Source organism: Mesoplodon bidens, assembly GCF_964165515.1.
Source record: "Mesoplodon bidens genome assembly, chromosome: 13".
Taxonomy (NCBI): Eukaryota; Metazoa; Chordata; class Mammalia; order Artiodactyla; family Ziphiidae; genus Mesoplodon; species Mesoplodon bidens.
Genome location: NC_138169.1, coordinates 65,587,278 through 65,608,435, shown reverse-complemented (window position 1 = coordinate 65,608,435; position 21,158 = coordinate 65,587,278). Strand labels below are relative to the sequence as shown.

At 40.6% G+C, this 21,158-nt stretch overlaps 1 protein-coding gene across 3 annotated transcripts in view; it reads left to right on the top strand.

Annotated features, from left to right (window-relative positions):
- DYM (dymeclin) overlaps positions 1 to 21,158 on the top strand; it is a 384,724-nt gene that overhangs the window by 162,412 nt on the left and 201,154 nt on the right. For all 3 annotated transcript variants that reach the window (XM_081253056.1, XM_081253057.1, XM_081253058.1), the window contains 2 exons: positions 3,799 to 3,912; positions 4,892 to 4,986. In XM_081253056.1, coding sequence (XP_081109182.1) covers positions 3,799 to 3,912; positions 4,892 to 4,986 — 209 coding nt within the window. The remainder of the gene's footprint in view (positions 1 to 3,798; positions 3,913 to 4,891; positions 4,987 to 21,158) is intronic.

Here is a 21,158-nt window from a genome sequence, read left to right as displayed (position 1 = left end):
AATTGTGGGGTTTTGGGGGGGTGGTTGTTGTTGTTTAGTAGTCCATATTTTCCTTCCTTGACTTTATCTGACTGTTATTGTTTTGTTGCTGTCATTACGGTGGTGAGGAGGGACAGCTAAGCACTTACATGTGTGGTGGTTTGTTTTTTCCCCAGAAATAGTGCATGGGTGGTTCATGCTGAGTCTTCGCAAACTTAAAAGTCTTCACTTTTCTGTATCCTTGTGTGGTAGCTTCTCTAGATATAGAATTCTAGAATGATAATCTATTCCTCAAAAATTTGTAGACATTGTTCTGTTGTCCTTCAGATATATAGTGTTCAAGATGAGAAATCTTATGTTAGTCTACCTTTCTTTCTTTTGGTGATAACATGTTTCTTCTGTCGAGAAGTGAATAGATTTTGGCATGTTTCTTCTGGCTAGAAGCCAATGGATTTTCTCATATACTGTTGGTTCAGAAATCTTATCAGAATAAATTTTGATTTTTTTTCAATATTTTTGCTTAAAGTGTTGCAAGTTTCTCTTACCCTCAAAGAAATTTTCTGTTACTAATTTTTCTTTAAAAAAAATTTTTTAAATAAATTTATTTATTTAATTTATTTATTATTTTTGGCTGTGTTAGGTCTTCATTGCTGCACGCGGGCTTTCTCTAGTTGCGGCGAGTGGGGGCTCCTCTTCGTTGCAGTGCGCAGGCTTCTCATCGTGGTGGCTTCTCTTACTGCGGAGCATGGGCTCTAGGTGCATGGGCTTCAGTAGTTGTGGCTCGCGGGCTCTAGAGCGCAGGCTCAGTAGTTGTGGCGCACGGGCCTAGGTGCTCTGTGGCACGTGGGATCTTCCCAGACCAGAACTCGAACCAGTGTCCCCTGCATTGGCAGGCAGATTCTTAACCACTGCGCCACCAGGGAAGCCCTATTACTAATTTTTCTCTTCTGCTTCTACAGTCCTCCATGGTATCAGCGGGAGATTGGTTCCAAGACCCGCCGTGGATACCCAAACCCACAGATGGTCAAGTCCCATAGTTGGCCCTCAGTATCTGAGGATGCAACCTGCGGATACGGAGGGCTGACTGTATACTTACTGAAAAAAATATCCACATATAAATGGACCCATGAAGTTCAAAACCCATGTTGTTCAAGGGTCAATTTTAGTCTATTCCTTCTGGAACTCTTATTAGGTATATAATGGATCTCCACTTTTCTCTTATATTTTGTCTTTTTGCCTTATACTGCTGTTGTCTGAGGGAACTTCTCAGTTTTGTCTTTCACATCCCAAGTTCTGTTTTCCATAGCGCCCATTCTGCTAATTTCTCTCTCTTTTCTTTTTTTTTTTTAATTTAATTTTATTTATTTGGCTGTGTTGGGTCTTCGTTGCTGCACGCGGGCTTTCTCTAGTTGTGACGAGTGGGGATTACTCTTCGTTGCGGTACATGGGCTTCTCATTGCAGTGGCTTCTCTTGTTGCGGAGCACAGGCTCTAGGCGCGTGGGCTTCAGTAGTTGCGGCACGCGGGCTTAGTTGCTCCACAGCATGTGGGATCTTCCTGGACCAGGGCTCAAACCCGTGTCCCCTGCATTGGCAGGTGGATTCTTAACCACTGCGCCACCAAAGGAGGCCTCCTCTCTCTCTTTTAAGTGTCAGTCATCATATTTTTAATGTTCAGTAGCTTTTCTTCATTCTGTGATTCACATTTTTCATAGTAGCCTGTTCTTATTTTATGGATACAGTATTCTGTCAACTCTCACTGAAGATACTAATTAGAATTTCAAAAACTTTTCCCCAGCCTCTTAAATTATCTTTGTTTAATTGGGGGTCTGTTTGTTCTGCTTGTTTAGTTTCACATTTATTCATTTTCCTATCATTTGTTTATTTAATAAACTTTTAATTATGAACACATTAAATGTAAACATAATTGGAAAAAATAGTATAATGAATCCCCATGGATTCATCAACATTCTTCTGTTCTCATTTCATCTACCCACCCCACCCCCTCTGCCTTTTATATTTTAGCTAAAATATTTTTTTTTAATCTTGTAAATCATATATATATATAAAATTTCATTTGTAGATATTTAAGTATGTCACTTTGATAAATATAGGCATAAAAAAATAAACATAATACCATTATCACATCCAACAAAATCAGTGATATTTTATTTTATTTTATTTTTTAAAAAAATTATTTATTTTATTTATTTATTTTTGGCTGCATTGTGTCTTCGTTGCTGCGCGGGCTTTCCCTAGTTTCGGTGAGCAGGGGCTACTCTTTGTTGTGGTGCCTGTGGCCTTCTCAATGCGATGGCTTCTTTTGTTGTGGAGCACGGGCTCTAGGCACGCGGGCTTCAGTGGTTGTGGCACGTGGGCTCAGCATTTGCGGCTCATGGGCTCTAGAGCACAGGCTCAGTAGTTGTGGCTCACGGGCTCTAGAGTGCAGGCTCAGTAGTTGTGGTGCACGGGCTTAGTTGCTCCGCGGCATGTGGGATCTTCCCAGATCAGGGATTGAACCTGTGTCCCCTGCATTGGCAAGCAGATTCTTAACCACTGCGCCACCAGGGAAGCCCAACGATATTTTTAAAATACCTACTAATATTCAGTTTTCTCTCAATTATCTTTAAAATGTCTTCCTTGAGTTGGTTGGTTTGAATGAGTTTCCAAAGCATTTAGTTCTTGACTGTTATCTGTAACAGTCTCTCCCTCTCCCACCTTATTACACCATTCATTTTTTTGTAGCAACTGACTTATTTGTTTAGTAGAATTTCTTACATTTGGCTTTGAATGATTATATCATTGTGTTATTTATCGTGTTTTTCTGTCCTCTGTATTTCATATATGCTGGCAATTAGAACAGAGGCTTGATTAGATTCACCATATCTTTTTCACTGTTGGATTTCTCTACTTTTTTGGTGGCTTCTTGTCCATTCATAATTATAAATGAACGTCTAGATTCACTTATTTTGAAAGGTGGTGAGACCTCCTTTGGAAGGTGTGAATGATGGAGGTCTCCTGTGCTCTACAGGGAGGTTTATCTTCTTAGTGGAGTGGGCGGGAATCAGCCAGAAGTCTTGTCCTTTTTCAGGCATGGATGGAAAGAATGTGGCCCACTGGCTTCATGCGTCAAGGAGAAAAGAAGTAGGGTGACCTCAATGGAAGAGAACGTTCGAAGAGTTCTGGTGCCAGATGAGCCTGTTGGTTTTTGTGCGTTTTGCCTCCTTCATTGCAGCAACCCAGCATTGGCTGCTGTGCTGCCCAGTTTTTCTCTCTCTTATGCCCGTGTTACAAGCCTGTGGAACTGCGCCAACTGAAGCTAGACAGTTTTTGCTTACCAAGGCCCGGAGGTGAGCGCCAGAGCTGGAGCGGAGCATGGGCGCATCTCTTCTGGAAGATCTTGGCTAATTTGCATTCTTGGCCTCTCCTCGACCCAAGGGTAGAGATCTTCTGTGGTTGTTACGATAGCTCCACTTTTTCAAGAGACTCCTCGGTTTTCTTATTTTTGCTTTCAAACTACTGACCTCTGATGGTTTTTCTGTCAGACTTGTTCTATGTGCCATACCTTTTTAAATATAGCTCCTTTTTGTCTACTAATGATAGCATCGTCTGGTTTTTTTCTTTTATATTTAAGAAGGGAGAAGAAGAAAATACATCAGCACAGTTTCACTATCTTGAACTGAAATTCTCACAGTTTACTTTTATATACTGTTTAACTCACCTTCAGAGCAAAGCCACAGCTTGTCAGAAATTGTAGACGTGGATAATCCCTTTTTCCCTAAAGCAATCATATTTACTTAAAATTTTCTTCCCTATTACAGATATTAAAAAATATTACTTGGTATTCAGAACGGGTTTTAACTGAAATTTCACTGGGGAGTCTCCTGATACTGGTTGTAATAAGAACTATTCAGTACAACATGACAAGGACAAGAGTAAGTATTCCATAGCTGTTTTTCTACCTTTATACATACAGTACAATGAAGACTATAGTTTAAAGCAATCTCAATATTTAGAGTGAAAACGTTCTCATGGAATATGGTGGAAAAATATAGACCAACATATAGTCACTGTATTATGATCCTAAGGTAATGTTTAAAGTGTCTGCTTCTTAATATTTCATAGGCAGTATGATCAGAGATATTTTACATGTAATAGAAAATAAGCAGTGGAGCACATTTAGATAAAAGATGTTGTATGTCTTTGCTGGACTGATAAAACTGATTTACCTTTTAAAAGTAGCAACAACAAACTGTAAGAAGATACAAGCACAAGAAAATATGAATTCAGATGGGAAAGAAATGGAGAAAAAGAGAATACTTTAAAGAGTAAAAGGAACATTTCAACTAGATTGTATTTGCTATGCCTGGGAGCAAATTTCAGTTCCAGTCACTAGAGAAGCAATATACAGAATTCATAGCTTAGAGAAGTGGTCAAATTTACTGCACTGTTTTCAGTTATGCCCCTCTGGGAGGCTAAGGTAGGTTGGCCTTTCCACAGTCTTTTATCTGAAACTCTTGGAGCCACGTATGTTTTAGCACGGAGAATTTTTTGATTTTAGAAAGATAATTATAGTTTGTATGCTACACTATATGTAACCATGAGGTACTGGAGCCGTGCACTGTAACTAAACATTAATATTTCTGCAGCAAAATAGTTCAGTATTCTTCAGGGTGGGCTTAATGAAGACCATAAATAGCATCATTATCTTTTGTGCCAGATGTTGGTTCAAAACTAGCAGTGAAAAAACTTTGGATTTTCAGTGCTTTATGGATTTTGGAATTAGAGAAAACAGATTGTGGATCTGCACTTTCTAAAATCAGTGACAATTGAGTTTACATTTGCTTCTAGTTAACCTTGCTTAAAATGTCGAGAAGACTCGATGTATGTTTTAAATTTGCTGTTTTCTGACAGGACAAGTACCTTCACACAAATTGTTTGGCAGCTTTAGCAAATATGTCGGCACAGTTTCGTTCTCTCCATCAGTATGCTGCCCAGAGGATCATCAGGTAAATATGAGCTTTAAAAGAAATGCTGATTTTTGCCTTTTAGCTGGCCTATTGAAAAGGATACTATGGTGGTCCCTTTTAAAATGCAATCTGCAAGGAATATCACATTTTCCTACTTATTTTTTTATCACCTTCTTGTCTGGCTGAAAATACCTTGTTCTGCTTTGTTTTCTAACCCAAGGTTTTCTATCAAAGTTAATTGTATTTGCTTTCAACCTTTTTATAAAATCTAGTTTTAAGATTCGTGTGTTAGCCTTTTACAGCAGAGCAGGTCTATGTCTTAGTAATGCAAACTAAATCTTAATTCACATATTTGCTGAGCATTTTATAGAGCATCACTCTACCCTTTTCAAAAGCAGTTATCTGTTTTAGAGAATTCTTTCCGTGGCAGTTAACCATTGTATTAGTTTTCCAATGCTGCTGTAACAAATTACCACAAATTAATGGCTTAAAGCAACACAAATTTATTATACAATTCTGTAGGTTAGAAGTTCAGCACGGGTCTTACCAGGCTAGAATCAAGATGTCAGTAGGGCTCCATTCCCTTCTGGAGGCACTAGAGGAGAGTCTCGTTCCTTGCCTTTTCCAGCTGCTAGAAGCTGCCTGCATTCCTTGGCTCATGGCCCCTTCCTTTCCTTTCAAAGCCAGCAACAGTAGGTTGTTGAGTTCTCCTCACATCTTACCAGTCTGACTTCCTCTTCTACTGTGAGGATCCTGGTGAATGCCTTGGCCCTACCTGAATAATCCAGGGTGATCTACCCATTTCAAGGTCCTTAGCTGAATCACAACCACAGCAGAGTCCCGTTTGCCCTGTAAGGTAACATATTCATAGGTTCGTGGAAGTTAGGATGTGGGTATTTTGGGGGAGCCATTATTCTGCCTGTCAGAACATCACCAGAAACTCCCATCCCTTACCTGTTCTTTGCCAAAGGCACAATCTTTAAGGTTAGGAAAGCTGATTAACAAATGAATGAATGACTATCATTTGCAGGATTTAACAAATATGGTTACTTTTTGGTCTTCAGGTAGGATGCTCAGTATTGCCCTAGCAGCTCTCAAGTAGAACATTTTTTATGTAGTCAGTGACATTAGATCCTTTCTTTTAATTCTTGCTTTTGGGGCAATGCAGCTCTGATAATAGTTGTTATGTTCCAGTCATTGGTGGTTATCACAACTCCTTATCACTTTTAAACTCTGATCTCACTTTCCACCCTTTGGTTAGAGACATTTATTGACCTGGGCTCATTTTAACAATCAGTTAGAATTAACTTATCTTCTTAGTCTGTTTATTTATCCTCAGAATTTAGCACAGGATATTTTCCTCTGACTCACTGTTTACTTTAATCATACATTATTTTGGATTTGTTTGTTTATTTGTTTGTACTTGAGAAATTGTCCAGTTGACTGACTTTGGACTAACTTCGTGACTGAAAGTAAACATGGTGTCTCCTCATACCTCAGATTCTTCCAGGTGTTGTGAAGAGCCTTTAGTTTCTAAAAATTGACCTTTGTCACCATGCTTTGTTTCAGCATGACAGATGTAATGATATCTGTGCTGCTTCGTGGTCTATTTTTCTTTGTGTGTATGTGGAGTTTTATAATGGTTTTAGGAAGATTTCATTACAAAATTTTCCTCAGCTGATATATAAACATTTGGACTGTTCAATATGAAAATGCCAGATGAACTGGTTCAGAATTTAAGTTCTGATAAAATGATTCAAGTTAGATTAAATAAAAATTTTCTAGGTGTCAGAGTTGGAAAAAATGCAAATAAAGCATTGTGCCCAATTTTCTGTGATGACTGAAGTAGAAAACCAATAGTATTTGGAGAAATAAGAAATGTAATTTAGATTTGTGATTTGAGACTATTTAGATCAAGCTTATCATCATTAAGGAATAATGCTTTACTTCAATTTTATTGGAGCTTTATTTAGCATTTAGTGAGTAACTGTGTTATGCAATGCAGGGAATATCAAAATTAGTTATAAAAATTCCTACCCTTAAATAGCTTGTAATTCAATAGCCGAGATAAGGCAAAGACCAACATATGTAATATCTAGCAGAATATAGTAAATATTAGAATGAAAGAAAAATTCCTGTGGTGAGGGCAAGTGGTTGGTTCAGAGAACGGGGAGGTCACATCTCATTGAGAAATCAGGCAAGGTGAGTAGAGAGAGACTGCTCTAGAGACTGGCCTGATAGGGGAAAGCATCAACCAAACAAACCAAACCAAAACAAGAGGGGGTGTGGTGAGAGAGCATGGTTTATATTTAGAAAATAACCAGTCCATTCAGTTGGCATGTTGTGGACCAGTACAGGGATTATAAGAGAGAAGCCTGAAAGAACCAGCTGGGGCCTCCTCGTGGAGGGGCTTAGCTTTTAGATCCACAGTTTAGGATAATGGAAAGAATAGAAAGAAAAGAAAGTGTCACCTTTTCTACCGACAAAAAAGAAAATGTCAGTGAATGAGTTGTAAATGGATTTGAAAAGAAATACTTTAATGTAAATGCCTAGAGTTATCAGCTTCAGCAGATGATATTGGTCTGTTGTTTGTCACACTGAGGGCTGTGCAGTTCTCAGAGTCCCCCAGTAGTGCCAGTGCTTCTGGTCCAAGCGCCACAGTGGACCAGAGCATCGCATCATGCAGGAGGGAGCTTGTTAGAAATGCAGAGTGTTGGCCTGGTTTCAGATCTGCTGAATCAGAATCTTCCATTTTAACAAGATCTCTGAAAGATTTGTACATGCATTAAAGTTGGGAAAGTACTTTGAGTTTGGGCATGGAAGTCAAGATTATTTAACACTTAGAAAACACTCGTGTTGAATTGGAAGTGGGGGCCAGCATTTTTGTATCTTGAGGAAACTCATTTTCTACTAAATGTTTGTGAGGAAACTCATTTTCTACTAAATGTTTGTGTTTAGGGTATAAAATTGTAAAGTATAATAAGGAATGCATAACCAAAAACTGTTTAGATACACAGAAGATTTATTATAGCAGCACAACTCAAGATTCACCAGATGCTCTAGTAACTCCTTCAAATGAGAAGTAATTAGTTTTCATATACACGGTTTCTAAATCCTTTTTTAGGAAGAGACTACACAATTTTGTAGCTGTCATTTGCAAAACTTAGAGGAGCCAATATTTCATGTGATCTTCAACAAAATGCAAAACAGAGTAACATGTTTCATTGCTGTGAAAGTAGGATGTGAATAAAGCTTTAAAAAGTCTTCTTAGGGCTTCCCTGGTGGCGCAGTGGTTGAGAGTCCGCCTGCCGATGCAGGGGACACGGGTTCGTGCCCCGGTCTGGGAAGATCCCACATGCCGCGGAGCGGCTGGGCCCGTGAGCCATGGCCGCTGAGCCTGTGCGTCCAGAGCCTGTGCTCCGCAACGGGAGAGACCACAACAGTGAGAGGCCCACGTACTGAAAAAAAAAAAAAAAAAAAAAAGTCTTCTTAGCTGGGGCTTCCCTGGTGGCGCAGTGGTTGAGAGTCCGCCTGCCGATGCAGGGGACACGGGTTCGTGCCCCGGTCTGGGAAGATCCCACATGCTGCGGAGCAGCTGGGCCCGTGAGCCATGGCCGCTGAGCCTGTGCGTCCAGAGCCTGTGCTCCGCAACGGGAGAGGCCACAACAGTGACAGGCCCGCGTAAAGCAAAAAAAAAAAAAAAAAAAAAAGTCTTCTTAGCTGGGGCTTCCCTGGTGGCGCAGTGGTTGAGAGTCCGCCTGCCGGTGCAGGGGACACGGGTTTGTGCCCCGGTCCGGGAAGATCCCACATGCCGCGGAGCGTCAGGGCCCGTGAGCCATGGCCGCTGAGCCTGTGCGTCCGGAGCCTGTGCTCCGCAACGGGAGAGGCCACAGCAGTGAGAGGCCCGCGTACCGCAAAAGAAAAAACAAAAAAAAAGTCTTCTTAGTTGGACATAAATGTATGGAATGATTTCATATGGTGTCTAAGCTGTTGTTTCATATTAAATGACACTGTGTCTTCCACAAACTCTTGGTATTCTAGAAAAATCACAGGCATACATGATATAGGTTTTGCTCACCTGTGAAATTTTTTGAATATGCTGTAAGCATGGATATTTGATATGATCATTATTTGGGATTATAGAGCTATTAATTCAGTTAAAACATTTATGTGGAGTAGATTATATGCAAGGGATTGTTGTGAGTTACAAATATATCATCACTTACTTCCTGCCCTTAAGACTTTCCCTATTGCCTGTCTTACCCTCCCCCCCCACACCCCCCTCACTGGCTCCTTCCTCTGGCTCCTCCTTCACCTTTGGCTTAACAGATACTTATACTTTTCTCCAGTATTTCATCCTAGATTGTTCTTCTCATCTTTGCTCATTTTCCTTGTGAGTTCACATCTATGCCTGTGACTTCACCTACTCTACAAGAGCACAGACTCTGAGTTTGGTATCCCAGCTTCAAAACTGACTAGCTATGGAATTTTGGAGAAGTTACTTAACTTCTCTGTACAGTAGTTTCCCCATCTATACAATGGGGTGCAGTAGTTGCTATCTCAATGAAAAGGATGAAGATTAAGCGAATTAATATTTGAAAAGGGCCTGGCACATAATGTTCACGATATAAGTGTTGACCCCTTGAAACCTAACTGCTAACCTCACTACCTGGATATCCCACACTTACCTCAAACTTCTATTATGTTTAAAACAGAACTCATTTTTTAAAAAAATTTATTTATTTTTAATATTTATTTATTTTCTTTTTATTATCTTTTTGGCTGCGTAGGGTCTTAGTTGTGGCACGCAGGATCTTTGTTGAGGCATGCGGGATCTTTCATTGCTGCGCTTGGGCTTCTCTCTAGTTGTGACATGTGGGTTTTCTCTCTCTAGTTGTGGCACATGGGCTCCAGGACATGTGGGCCCTGTAGTTTGCGGCACGTGGGCTCTAGTTGATGCGTGCGAGCTCAGTAGTTGGGGCATGCAGGCTTTGTTGCCCCCTGGCATGTGGGATCTTAATTCCCCAACCAGGGATCGAACCCCCATCCCCTGCATTGGAAGGCGGATTCTTTACCACTGGACCACCAGGGAAGTCCCCGGAACTTGTTTTTATTTATTTATTTTAAAATACATTATTTATTTATTTATTTATTTATTTATTCATTCATTCATTCATTCATTCATTCATTCATTTATTTATGGCTGCTCTGGGTCTTCGTTGCTGCCTGCGGGCTTTCTCTAGTTGCGGTGAGCGGGGGCTACTCTTTGTTATGGTGCACAGGCTTCTCATTGCGATGGCTTCTCTTGTTGCAGAGCTAGGGCTCTCGGCGCACGGGCTTCAGTAGTTGTGGCTCACGGGCTCTAGAGTGCAGGCTCAGTAGTTGTGGTGCACGGGCTTAGTTGCTCCACGGCATGTGGGATCTTCCCGGACCAGGGCTAGAACCCGTGTCCCTTGCGTTGGCAGGAGGACTCTTAACCACTGCGCCACCAGGGAGGTCCCCGGAACTCATTATTAAACGTGCTATTCCTGTTAAATTCCCTATCCTAGTTAATGACTCTCGCTACAGCCATCTAAATTGCCAAGTCAGAAACTTACAAGTAATTCTGTGCCATTTTTTTTCCTTCCCCTCAAAAGCTCTATCTGACTGGGCCCTGGTGTTCTGTCTAACTCTACCATTGTAACTTGCATTCATACCGTTTCTGTCTCCACTACTGCTGCGTTAGTTCACGTGTTCATCATCTTCATCCAAAACTATGTCTTTAGTCAGCCTCGTCCTTTTGCCTCCCTCCCTGCCCCTCTGCAGTCGACCCCTGCACTGCTCCATTCATTCGAGAAGCAAATCTGATCCATTTTGTATTGCTTCCTAGGCTTAAAATCATTAAATCCCTTCCTGTTGCCAGCAGGTTAAAATTCAACCTCCTTAAAGCTGTGGCTCTCGACCATGGGTGGTTTTGCCCCCAGGGGACAGGAGTCAAGGTGGTTTATTTGGGTTTTTTTTTTTTTTTTTTTGCTGTTTTGTTTTGTTTTTGTTTTTTCTGTTGGCGCAACTGGGGAGGAGGTTGCTACTGACATCTAGTGAGTAGAGGCCAGAGATATTGCTAAATATCCTGTAATACACAGGACAGCAAAGAATTATCCAGCCCCAGGTGTCATCGTGCTGGGGCTGAGGAGCCTTGTCTTAGAGTGCGCCTTGTCTGCCCAGCTGGCTCTACTCAGCTCCTCCATGGCGGGCCAGGAGTCACACAGCCAGTTTCTGGCCCAGGGGCTAGTTTCTGGGGTAGGAACGGAGAGGAGAGGGCAGGGAAAGGAAGAATATCACATGTTAGAAATATGGATTCTCTCAGAGAAGGTGTCAGGGAGAGAGAACTTCAGAGTCTTGCCCTGGCCAGTGTAGTTGCTTGTGACACACTTGCCTGAAGCTTTAAGTCTCGTTGCTCAAGCAGAGTAGTCATTACTGGAGATAAAAGATTTGTCTTAGATTTCTTTGCATCACTTTACGAGAGTAGCTGTTAGTAGGTACACAAGAGAATTTTAATAAATACCTAGCCACTGATTCTTAGAAGATGGGCGGGCATCTGGGATTGAAGCTTAGTTGTGGCACCCATCATTCTGAGACTTAACCTAAATTGATTCATCCCATTTTGCAGATATCTGCTGCTGCTTAAAACTAGTGAAGTTGATGACAGTGCACATTACGGAAAGCTTTATGGTCTTTCAAACTTTCTGAGAATAAAATAATAAAAAACATAGATTTTAATTAAAGCTATTTAATTACAGTGCTGGTTTTGTTTTTTGTTTTTGTTTTTTGGGTTTTTTTTTTGTTTGTTTGCTTTTTGTTTGTATTTTTGCTGCGGTACACGGGCCTCTCACTGTTGTGGCCTCTCCCGTTGCGGAGCACAGGCTCCGGAGGCGCAGGCCCAGCGACCACGGCCCACGGGCCCAGCCGCTCCGCGGCATGTGGGATCCTCCCGGACCTGGGCACGAACCCGCGTCCCGTGCATCGGCAGGCGGACTCTTAACCACAGCGCCACCAGGGAAGCCCTTTATTTGTGTGGGGTTTTTTTTGGTAAAATCTAATCTTGTAATTTAAGAACTTTTAAATACTTCAGTTCATAATTTATGCTTACACGTTTTCTAACTGTTAATAGCCACTAGTGGTGAACATATACTCTTCAGGTTTTAACCAGGTTCACTGCTGTCCATCTTGTCTTTGGCTAGCCCCAGGCTGGCAGTTTATGTAAGGTGCCTTGTTCTGCTCTACATGTGTAATGGTACATATTGTAGTCACCCAGCCTTTTTCTGAAGACTACAAAAACACAGCTTGCCTTATTTAACTCTGGGTGGTTAATTCCTCTATTTTGGACAAATATAGATGTTTCAGAATGTCCCATGAGTCAAAGAAAGTTGGGCAATTTGCTTTTAATTAATACCTCCTAGTATTAGCTTACCACATCAGGCTTCCTCACTTTTGTCCCCACTGAATGAAGTCTTCAGGAGTTGATTTTTTTTCTGAACCAAATAATATGTTGAACCGAAAAATACAAGAGAATGTTAAGAAGCAAAATGGCCTGTTTGTTGTTGGGATACATTTATATTATACAATGTAAAATATTCAGATATAGTAACATGTCTGGTTATTTCTCTTGTTTGAGAAATAACCAATATTTAAGAAATATTGGTTATTTCTTGGTTTTGATATTTCAGGAATACTGTCTTATTTTATTTTATTTATTTATTTTTTTTTTTGGTGGTACGCGAGCCTCTCACTGTTGTGGCCTCTCCCGCTGCGGAGCACAGGCTCCGGACGCACAGGCCCAGCGGCCATGGCTCACGGGCCCAGCCACTCCGCGCCATGCGGGATCCTCCCGGACCGGGGCACGAACCCGTGTCTCCTGCATCGGCAGGCGGACCCTCAACCACTGCGCCACCAGGGAAGCCCTGTCTTATTTTAAAAATAAGGTCCATTTAATGATAAATTCGTACCTATCACCTTTAGTGTTTCATCACTTCTCTCTCTTTTGTTACATTTAAGACTGGTAAAAGTCTGGAGGCTTATATAATTTAAGGTGTTGGTGTTGCACAGCTGACAAGGGGCTATGCAGACACTTGGCTGACAAGTTTGTCCAGATTAAAAGCCCATGCCTATTCCACTGCACTGTCATGGAAAGACTGGCAGGACATTATTAATGAGAGTAATTCACCTGCCATGGGACCATCAATCCAAACTCTCTGGGGTTTTCTGAAACAGATGGTTCTCTGCAATCTAGGGTAGCCAAACCCTTGTTGATTATTCAGTTTGCTGCCCCCCACCCCTCATCCCAACTTCCTTCCAGTATAGCTAAACCCCTAAAGTTATAGTAGCGAAGACTGGGTCTTTCTTTCTTTCCTCCTCCCTCCCTCCCTCCCTCCCTCCCTCCCTCCCTTCCTTCCTTCCTTCCTTCCTTCCTTCCTTTTCTCTCTCTTTCTTTCTTGAACTGGCTAGTTGAGAAAGGTATGGATGTGTCAGGTATTGCAATACAAAGTGTATGGGTATTTTCTGGAAAATAAACATGGAAAAAAGGACAAGAACTGTATATATTTCAGCCTGAAATTTAATATTTTTCTTACATCTAATCCTTGATGTTACATTTTTTAAAACTTTTTGCCAGAATTTACTTATTTATTTATTGAATAAATTTATTTATTTCTGGCTGCGTTGGGTCTTCGTTGCTGCGCGCGGGCTTTTCTCTGGTTGCAGCGAGCGGGGGCTACTCTTCCTTGTGGTGCACGGGCTTCTCATTGCAGTGGCTTCTCTTGTTGCGGAGCTCTAGGCGCGCGGACTTCAGTAGTTGTGGCTTGCGGGCTCTAGAGCACAGGGAGTAGTTGTGGCTAACGGGCTTAGTTGTTCCGTGGCATGTGGGATCTTCCCGGACCAGGGCTCGAACCCATGTCCCCTACGTTGGCAGGCGGATTCTTAATCACTGCGCCACCAGGGAATCCCCTGATGTTAGATTTTATTTTTAATTCAGTAAGTACTTACTGAGCTTTTGCTGTAAGCATACCACTGCCAAAGTCCTCTTTAGTTTCATATTTGTTTATATTTTAATTTCAGACAAATGCCATTCATTGTATCTAGAAATTAAGTGTTATAGTCATGTTGGTTTTATTTTTTAACACTTAATTCAGTTTCAACCTCGTATCATTTTCTGATTTCATTGTAGTTAGGAAATTGTTTCTTCTTTTTTTTTAACGTTTTTATTGGAGTATAATTGCTTTACAATGGTGTGTTAGTTTCTGCTTTATAACAAAGTGAATCAGTTATACATATATCCCCATATCTCTTCCCTCTTGCGTCTCCCTCCCTCCCACGCACCCTCCCTATCCCACCCTTCTAGCTGGTCACAAAGCACCGAGCTGATCTCCCTGTGCTCTGCGGCTGCTTCCCACTAGCTATCTACCTTACGTTTGGTAGTGTATATATGTCCATGCCACTCTCTCACTTCGTCCCAGCTTACCCTTCCCCCTCCCCATTTCCTCAAGTCCATTCTCTAGTAGGTCTGTGTCTTTATTCCCGTCTTGCCCCTAAGTATTTTTTTTTGTTTTTTTTTTAGATTCCATATATATGTGTTAGCCTACAGCATTTGTTTTTCTCTTTCTGACTTACTTCACTCTGTATGACAAAACTGTAGGTCCATCCACCTCACTACAAATAACTTAATTTCGTTCCTTTTTATGGCTAATATTCCATTGTATATATGTGCCACATCTTCTTTATCCATTCTTCTGTCGATGGACACTTAGGTTGCTTCCATCTCCTGGCTATTATAAATAGAGCTGCAGTGAACATTGTGGTACATGACTCTTTTTGAATTATGATTTCCTCAGGGTGTATGCCCAGTAGTGGGATTGCTGGGTCATATGGTAGTTCTATTTTTAGTTTTTTAAGGAACCTCCATACTGTTCTCCATAGTGGCTGTATCAGTTTACATTCCCACCAACAGTGCAAGAGGGTTCCCTTTTCTCCACACCCTCTCCAGCATTTATTGTTTGTAGATTTTTTGATGATGGCCACTCTGACCAGTGTGAGATGATATCGCATTGTAGTTTTGATTTGCATTTCTCTAATGATTAATGATGTTGAGCATTCTTTCATGTGTTTGTTGGCAATCTGTATATCTTCTTTGGAGAAACGTCTGTTTAATTCTTCTGCCCATTTTTGGATTCGGTTTGGATTCGGTTGGAAGATTTTTAATCACAGTTTCAATATCAGTGCTTGTGATTGGTCTGTTCATATTTTAACACTAGGAATTTGTTTCTTTAGGGAAGGAGTTATGTGATATTAAGAGTTATGGGCTTCCCTGGTGGCGCAGTGGTTGAGAGTCCGCCTGCCGATGCAGGGAACACGGGTTCGTGCCCCGGTCCGGGAAGATCCCACATGCCGCGGAGCGGCTGGGCCCATGAGCCATGGCCGCTGAGCCTGCGCGTCCAGAGCCTGTGCTCCGCAATGGGAGAGGCCGCAACAGTTAGAAGCCCACGTACGGCAAAAAAAAAAATAGGAGTTATAACAAGTAGCTCAGTTTTGTTTCTAAAATCTTGTTAAGTTGTTTAACTTCTGTTTTCCATCTCTAAGATGATGTGTGATACCTACTTCATTGTAGTGTTGTGAGAGTTAATAATGGCTTATAACGTCTTTTGTAGCTGTATTATAACATTTAGAAGTAATTTTAATCTAAAAATAAATCTAGATAACATCCTTACAGAAACTTTCTTGCTCTCTAGAAATTGGGCAAGGAATTGGGCAGAGAGTCAGAATATTCCTAGATTCCGATTCCTAGCCCAAAGGATCATCGAATTGCCTGTATTTCCCAAATATTTCCCTCAATGAACAGCTCATTGAATATAAATGGGGAGTTTTTGTTTTGTTTTTTAGATGGGGAGTTTTTAATGATAGTGTTTTATTTTGGATTGGTTGGAGGTCTAAGCAATGATTTTGCAGTTTAAGTATTTCTTTTAAACTTATGTGATTTATTTTTTAAAAGACAGAGTTAACTTTTCTTGCCCAGTGCCTGGGCCATAAAGTAGTTCCAGTTTCTCCATTGCTTTTGGTCTTTGCTGATCCTTGTTTGCTCTTGACAAAGCAGTAGCCAAGAAAGGAAGGAGGAATGTTTTGCCTTAAAAATCCGCTTCCTAAAAAAAACACAAAAAAACAAAAATCTGGCTTCCTGCACTTCCTACAGCCAGTGATACTTTGAAGGTAGCTACATTTTTCAGGAAAACCTGTGACGTGGTTTGCTTTTCAGCTTAGCCCTTTCTTTAGAAGTTATATTGAGAGCATTTAGACAGCTCCCAGTTGAAAATTCGTAAGTGTTCAATAGAAAATTTCTAACCAGAGATTATTATTATACAACAAAGGGTCTTGGTAGACTTGATGGGACATGTGAAATGTTAATAATTTGAAGTTTAGTTTCAGTTTAGACTGCTGGCACATTCAAAATGTCAATTTTTAAAGAAGCATCTCATACATTTATCTGAATTTTGATTTCTTATAAGTTAAGACCTTTGTGGACAAAATTGTCACATGGGAAGGTAAACATTAAAATAATTGGCATAGAGCTTTATAAAGTGTTACATTCATATTATAGAGGTAATGGGAGGGTTCATACCTTGTCCTCTTAGCCATGAATTATTAAGCCCCCATTTCGGTCTACTACTGTGAAGAATCTGAGACTTTTACCCTACTCTCAAGCTAACAGATTAGCCTGCCAAAGTTTTGAGGATCCTCTTAGAGACTCAAGATTGCTGGGTCAGAGACAAAGGACAGTTTATTGCTCACAGTAGTGTGAGCCAGAGTATCATCATTTTCTTGTGTGGTTCCCCATGCCCACCGGGCACTGTGACCAGGGTCAGATGACATCTGCACATTGCAGTGGCTTGCATTAGTGGAGAGAACCCTGAGCTTAGGAAACCCCATCTTTTATAATAGGCTTCAAGCAAACCTGCCCAAACTTTGCTTTGGATGGAGATACCTTTCATATATTTGGTAGCAGCAAACTGCCCTCTGCTTTAGAGGGAGTCACTATCTCTACTTTGCACATCTGTTCACTCTACAGAATTCATGAAAAGAGAATCCAGAGCACAAGGCTGCTAATGCCTCTGCTTTCAAGATGTACAGAAACACCAGAGACCCATGGGGAACTCTCCCTATAGTCTTAGTACCTAGGTAGGCCTTTCTGTTGCCAATTGGAAAAACCTGTCACCAAGTCATTAAGGTAGCTAGTTGATGCTGTTCCAGCTAATGCATGGGATTTATGTATCTTAGAAGAAGTAGTAAAGGACTGACTGGCCTCACTAGCCTCTGCTTTGTCTACGTGTCATAATGAGTCTCCTGCTTAGGTGTCAATGTCATTAATGCAATCCTTAAAGCCTTGTTTCTGAGTGGCTTTGACATAACCCCAATATTTTTGTATTAAACACAAATCATAAAATTTTAGGTTTGGAAGGGCCTTTAAAGAACATCCAAGAGAAGTTTGCACATTTTACATATGGAAATATTGACACCTAGATTTATTATGTGACTTGTCTAAGTGAACACTATTGCAGAAGCAGACGTAGAAATCAAGCCTCCCAGCTCCTTGCCTAATATTCTTCCCAGAACAAAAGAGAAAAAAGGTGTGTGTTCACGTACACATCTTCTCTCTCTCTCTCTCCCTTTCTCTTTTACATAGTTGTGATACCTGATACGTTTAAAATGCTAAGCCAGGTAAGAGAAATAAAATGACTTAATAAAGCATTTTCTTTCTTGATGAATTGCACATGCTTCACGGACTTTGTAAAAAGCACCTTTCCAAGACAAAGAAACAAGCAATGTGCTAACAGGAGAAATGAGAGTAAACAGAAGGATAAAGAGATTTTAAATGACTCACGTGTCCCATATAAACACATGCAGAATCGGATGTACCTGAGACGGGGACCCGCAGGGAAGGCAGGATGCGTCTTTAGGTAGGAGGATAGTTGGGAAAAGGTAGCTGCCGCAAAGGTAGGTAAATACTCCCTGTCAGCAATACTGATGAGTATTCTGAGCATTTAACATTCGTTTATTCATTTAATGGGCCTCGATTTCCTCATTTACAAAATGGGAATATCCTCTTAGGACTGCCGTGAGGAATAAATGGGCTATTATACGTAAAGCACTTAGAATAGAGTCTTTTCAATAGCAATCACCTAGGAATTATCAGAGGAAAAAAATCTTGCTTGTTAGAGGACAGACAGCACCACGTCTTGCTTGTGGTGGCTCAGTCGGTATTGGGACGAATGATGAAATTCTGGCACTCTAACTGGATTAAAAGAAAAATAGTTAAAATCTATAGCTCTAGATGAAGAGGAAACAGCATGCCATATAGACCGCCTTTGTTATTTTTGTTTTTTTGTATGGCTGGTATCTGCCATATGCTACATACTAGGCCCTATACAACATGTTACTTGTGTTATCTGATGATGTGGGTATTATTATTTCCATTTTATAGTGAAGAAACTAGATTTCAAAGAAGTAATTTCTTTAAGGTCACCTTGCTGGACAGTGACAGTGCTGGGGTTTAAGCCTTCATCTGTCCTCCATCCACAATACCTCCTTCCATTGTCAAATGCTTCTTGTAAATGAGGTTTTAAACTAAAAGCATGCAAATAATTTGTGTACAAGGATTTTAATATCGCATCCTGCCCTGGGTGAGTTGCTTCTGACCTTTCTAAGCGTGTGATCCCCTTGTTGACATATTTTTAAAAACTGTTGACTATCTTTTAGTAACTGAGAAGATTCCAGAGTGAACTGTGGAGTCTCACATACCTTGTGATACTGTAGCAGCTTTTCTCATTTGGGATTCTGTGCGGGAGTCAAGCCCTGTGGAGAATGACAAGAGTGACAGTTTTTTCAGTTCTTCCAAGGGTGGCACATAGACCACACCTCCCTAAACATGTAGCAGAGAATTTGATCGATTACCAGATTTACACCTTCTTAGGAACTCTGGTTGAAAAAGATCTGAAGGGCTTTTTGGGGTTGAAACACATAAGTTAAGAAAAACTACTATAGGAACCCAGTGATGTCTTTCCATCTAAAATGTGCCTGTTTTCTTACCTTCATTAGTCAAACATGAAGATCATCCTGAAGCCCAGGAACATTTGTATATTATTTACTTGATGAATTTTCATGACCCCATTAGTCCTGGCAATTCAGAAGTATACACAACCCTGTCATTATTTACTGCTATAAACATAGTCATGGTACCTTTGTACATAAGGTAATCAAAGACCTTCATATCATTACACATTTCCCATTTAGAATCATTCAGTCTTAAATAAATCACTGGGATTCTACATATACCCTCGGAGAAACTAGAGTAACTGGGTTCTAATAATGTTTTCTTCATGGAGTGTTTTGTAACACGATTGTGATTTTTTAAAACAAGGGTCGGTATTTTGGGGTCATTTAATCGTTTATCAAATATTTTGTACGTCTGCTTGTGTTAGACATTGCTGGTCATTGGAGGTTCGCATCATATATTTGTGCTCTGCTTTCAAAGAGCTTCTCATCTGGCCGAGGCAGTGGGTTAACAGTCATCGGGCAGCGTGAGTAGCACGCTGACGACAGGGCGACAAGGGAGAGAGCAGACAGCTAACCTGAACACCACTGCGCCCTTCACTGGTAAGGTGATGCTTGTGTTATCTGAAGTGGTGAGTAGTCTACCCTCTTTTATATTGGTGATAAGGGAGACAGTTCTTTTCTCCACCTGTCTTGCTCTCCCTAAACTTCCTTTAGAAACCCTAGGTAAGATTTCATTTATATAAATATAGCTCCCATTTAGCTACCTACAGAAAAACTCACAAAACTTAACTTCATCTAACTCGATTCCTATAGGAAGGTGATAAATTTTTTTTAAATATGTATTAAAATAAAAACGACTACTGCAGAAGCCATCTGGCAAGCTGACCTTAGAGCAACTTTACTTCCCTATTCAGAAAACTTTTCAGCTTGTGTTACAGTTGTCACGTTATTGGAATACTCATGTGACTTTAAAATTTGGTTTGACTAAAGATGCAGATTACATCAGCACTTCCCAGGTGGAATGGGATGGGAAGGGGCAAGGAAAGCGTGTGGTGTGTGTTGTTGTGGGAAAACTACTAGCGTAGAAAGTGACTTGTTGAACCTGTGAATCTGTAAATTATCAAATTAGCTAGAGTCAGTGGACAAACTTAAGTATCATTTAAAGACTTTTCAAATAAGTGACCAATGTTTTCCTTTTTAATTTGGAAATTTCAAAACGTATTTAAAGAGCATACTATAATGAACCTGTAGGTTCCCATCACTGAGCTTCAACAAATATATCAATTCATGACCAGCATTATTTTGTTTATACCTCTACCTTTTCCTCCTTATTTTGAAGTAATTTCTGACATTTCATCTATCAAAATTGCATTATGTTAAAGGATGAGTTTTTATGACAATCTGTTATGATTTGGTCCCTCCACAAGTGGTAGAGAGAAAAATAAAATCAGTGTTACCACTGTCATTCAAATATGGACATTAGCCATATTTCTGGTTCTTAGTCATTTAGAATCCTGTTCAGTTTAGGACTTACTCTGTGTCACACACAGTGCTTGCCATTGTTATTTGGAGACTGTCCAAGTGTGCCTATAGCCCTGTATGTGGTACATAATTCCTACTTTATAGATGAGGAAACTGAGGCTCAGAGAGGCTGGGAAACTGATTCAGGACCAGACAGCTCATAGTGTGATGGAGCTGAAATTGGAATCCTTGAGTAACCCTAGCCTAGAAGTGTTCTTTCTTCTCTTTATGGCAGACCTGACATTGATAAATACTGAAAAGGAAAAACAGATGTCAGCCACTTTAAACTCAAGTTCTCAGTTATGAATGAGTGAAATGTCTACTGTACAGAGTTACTACAGTCTTTTTTCTTGAATCACACCTGTGCAGAGGTTCTCAAAGTGTACTTCACAGACCACAGCGGTTCCATGGGATCTAAACCATTTTTTATAATAGGACGTCATAAGCCGTTTCCACTGTGCTGACATTTGCACCAGGGTTGTGAAAGCTACATTGGAGTAAAACTGCTGGTGCCTTAAGCATAAATCAAGGCAGTGGCACCAAACTATACTGGGAATCACTGTATTTTCCACAATCACATGCTTGCAGTGGGGAAAAAAAAGCCACTTTTGCTT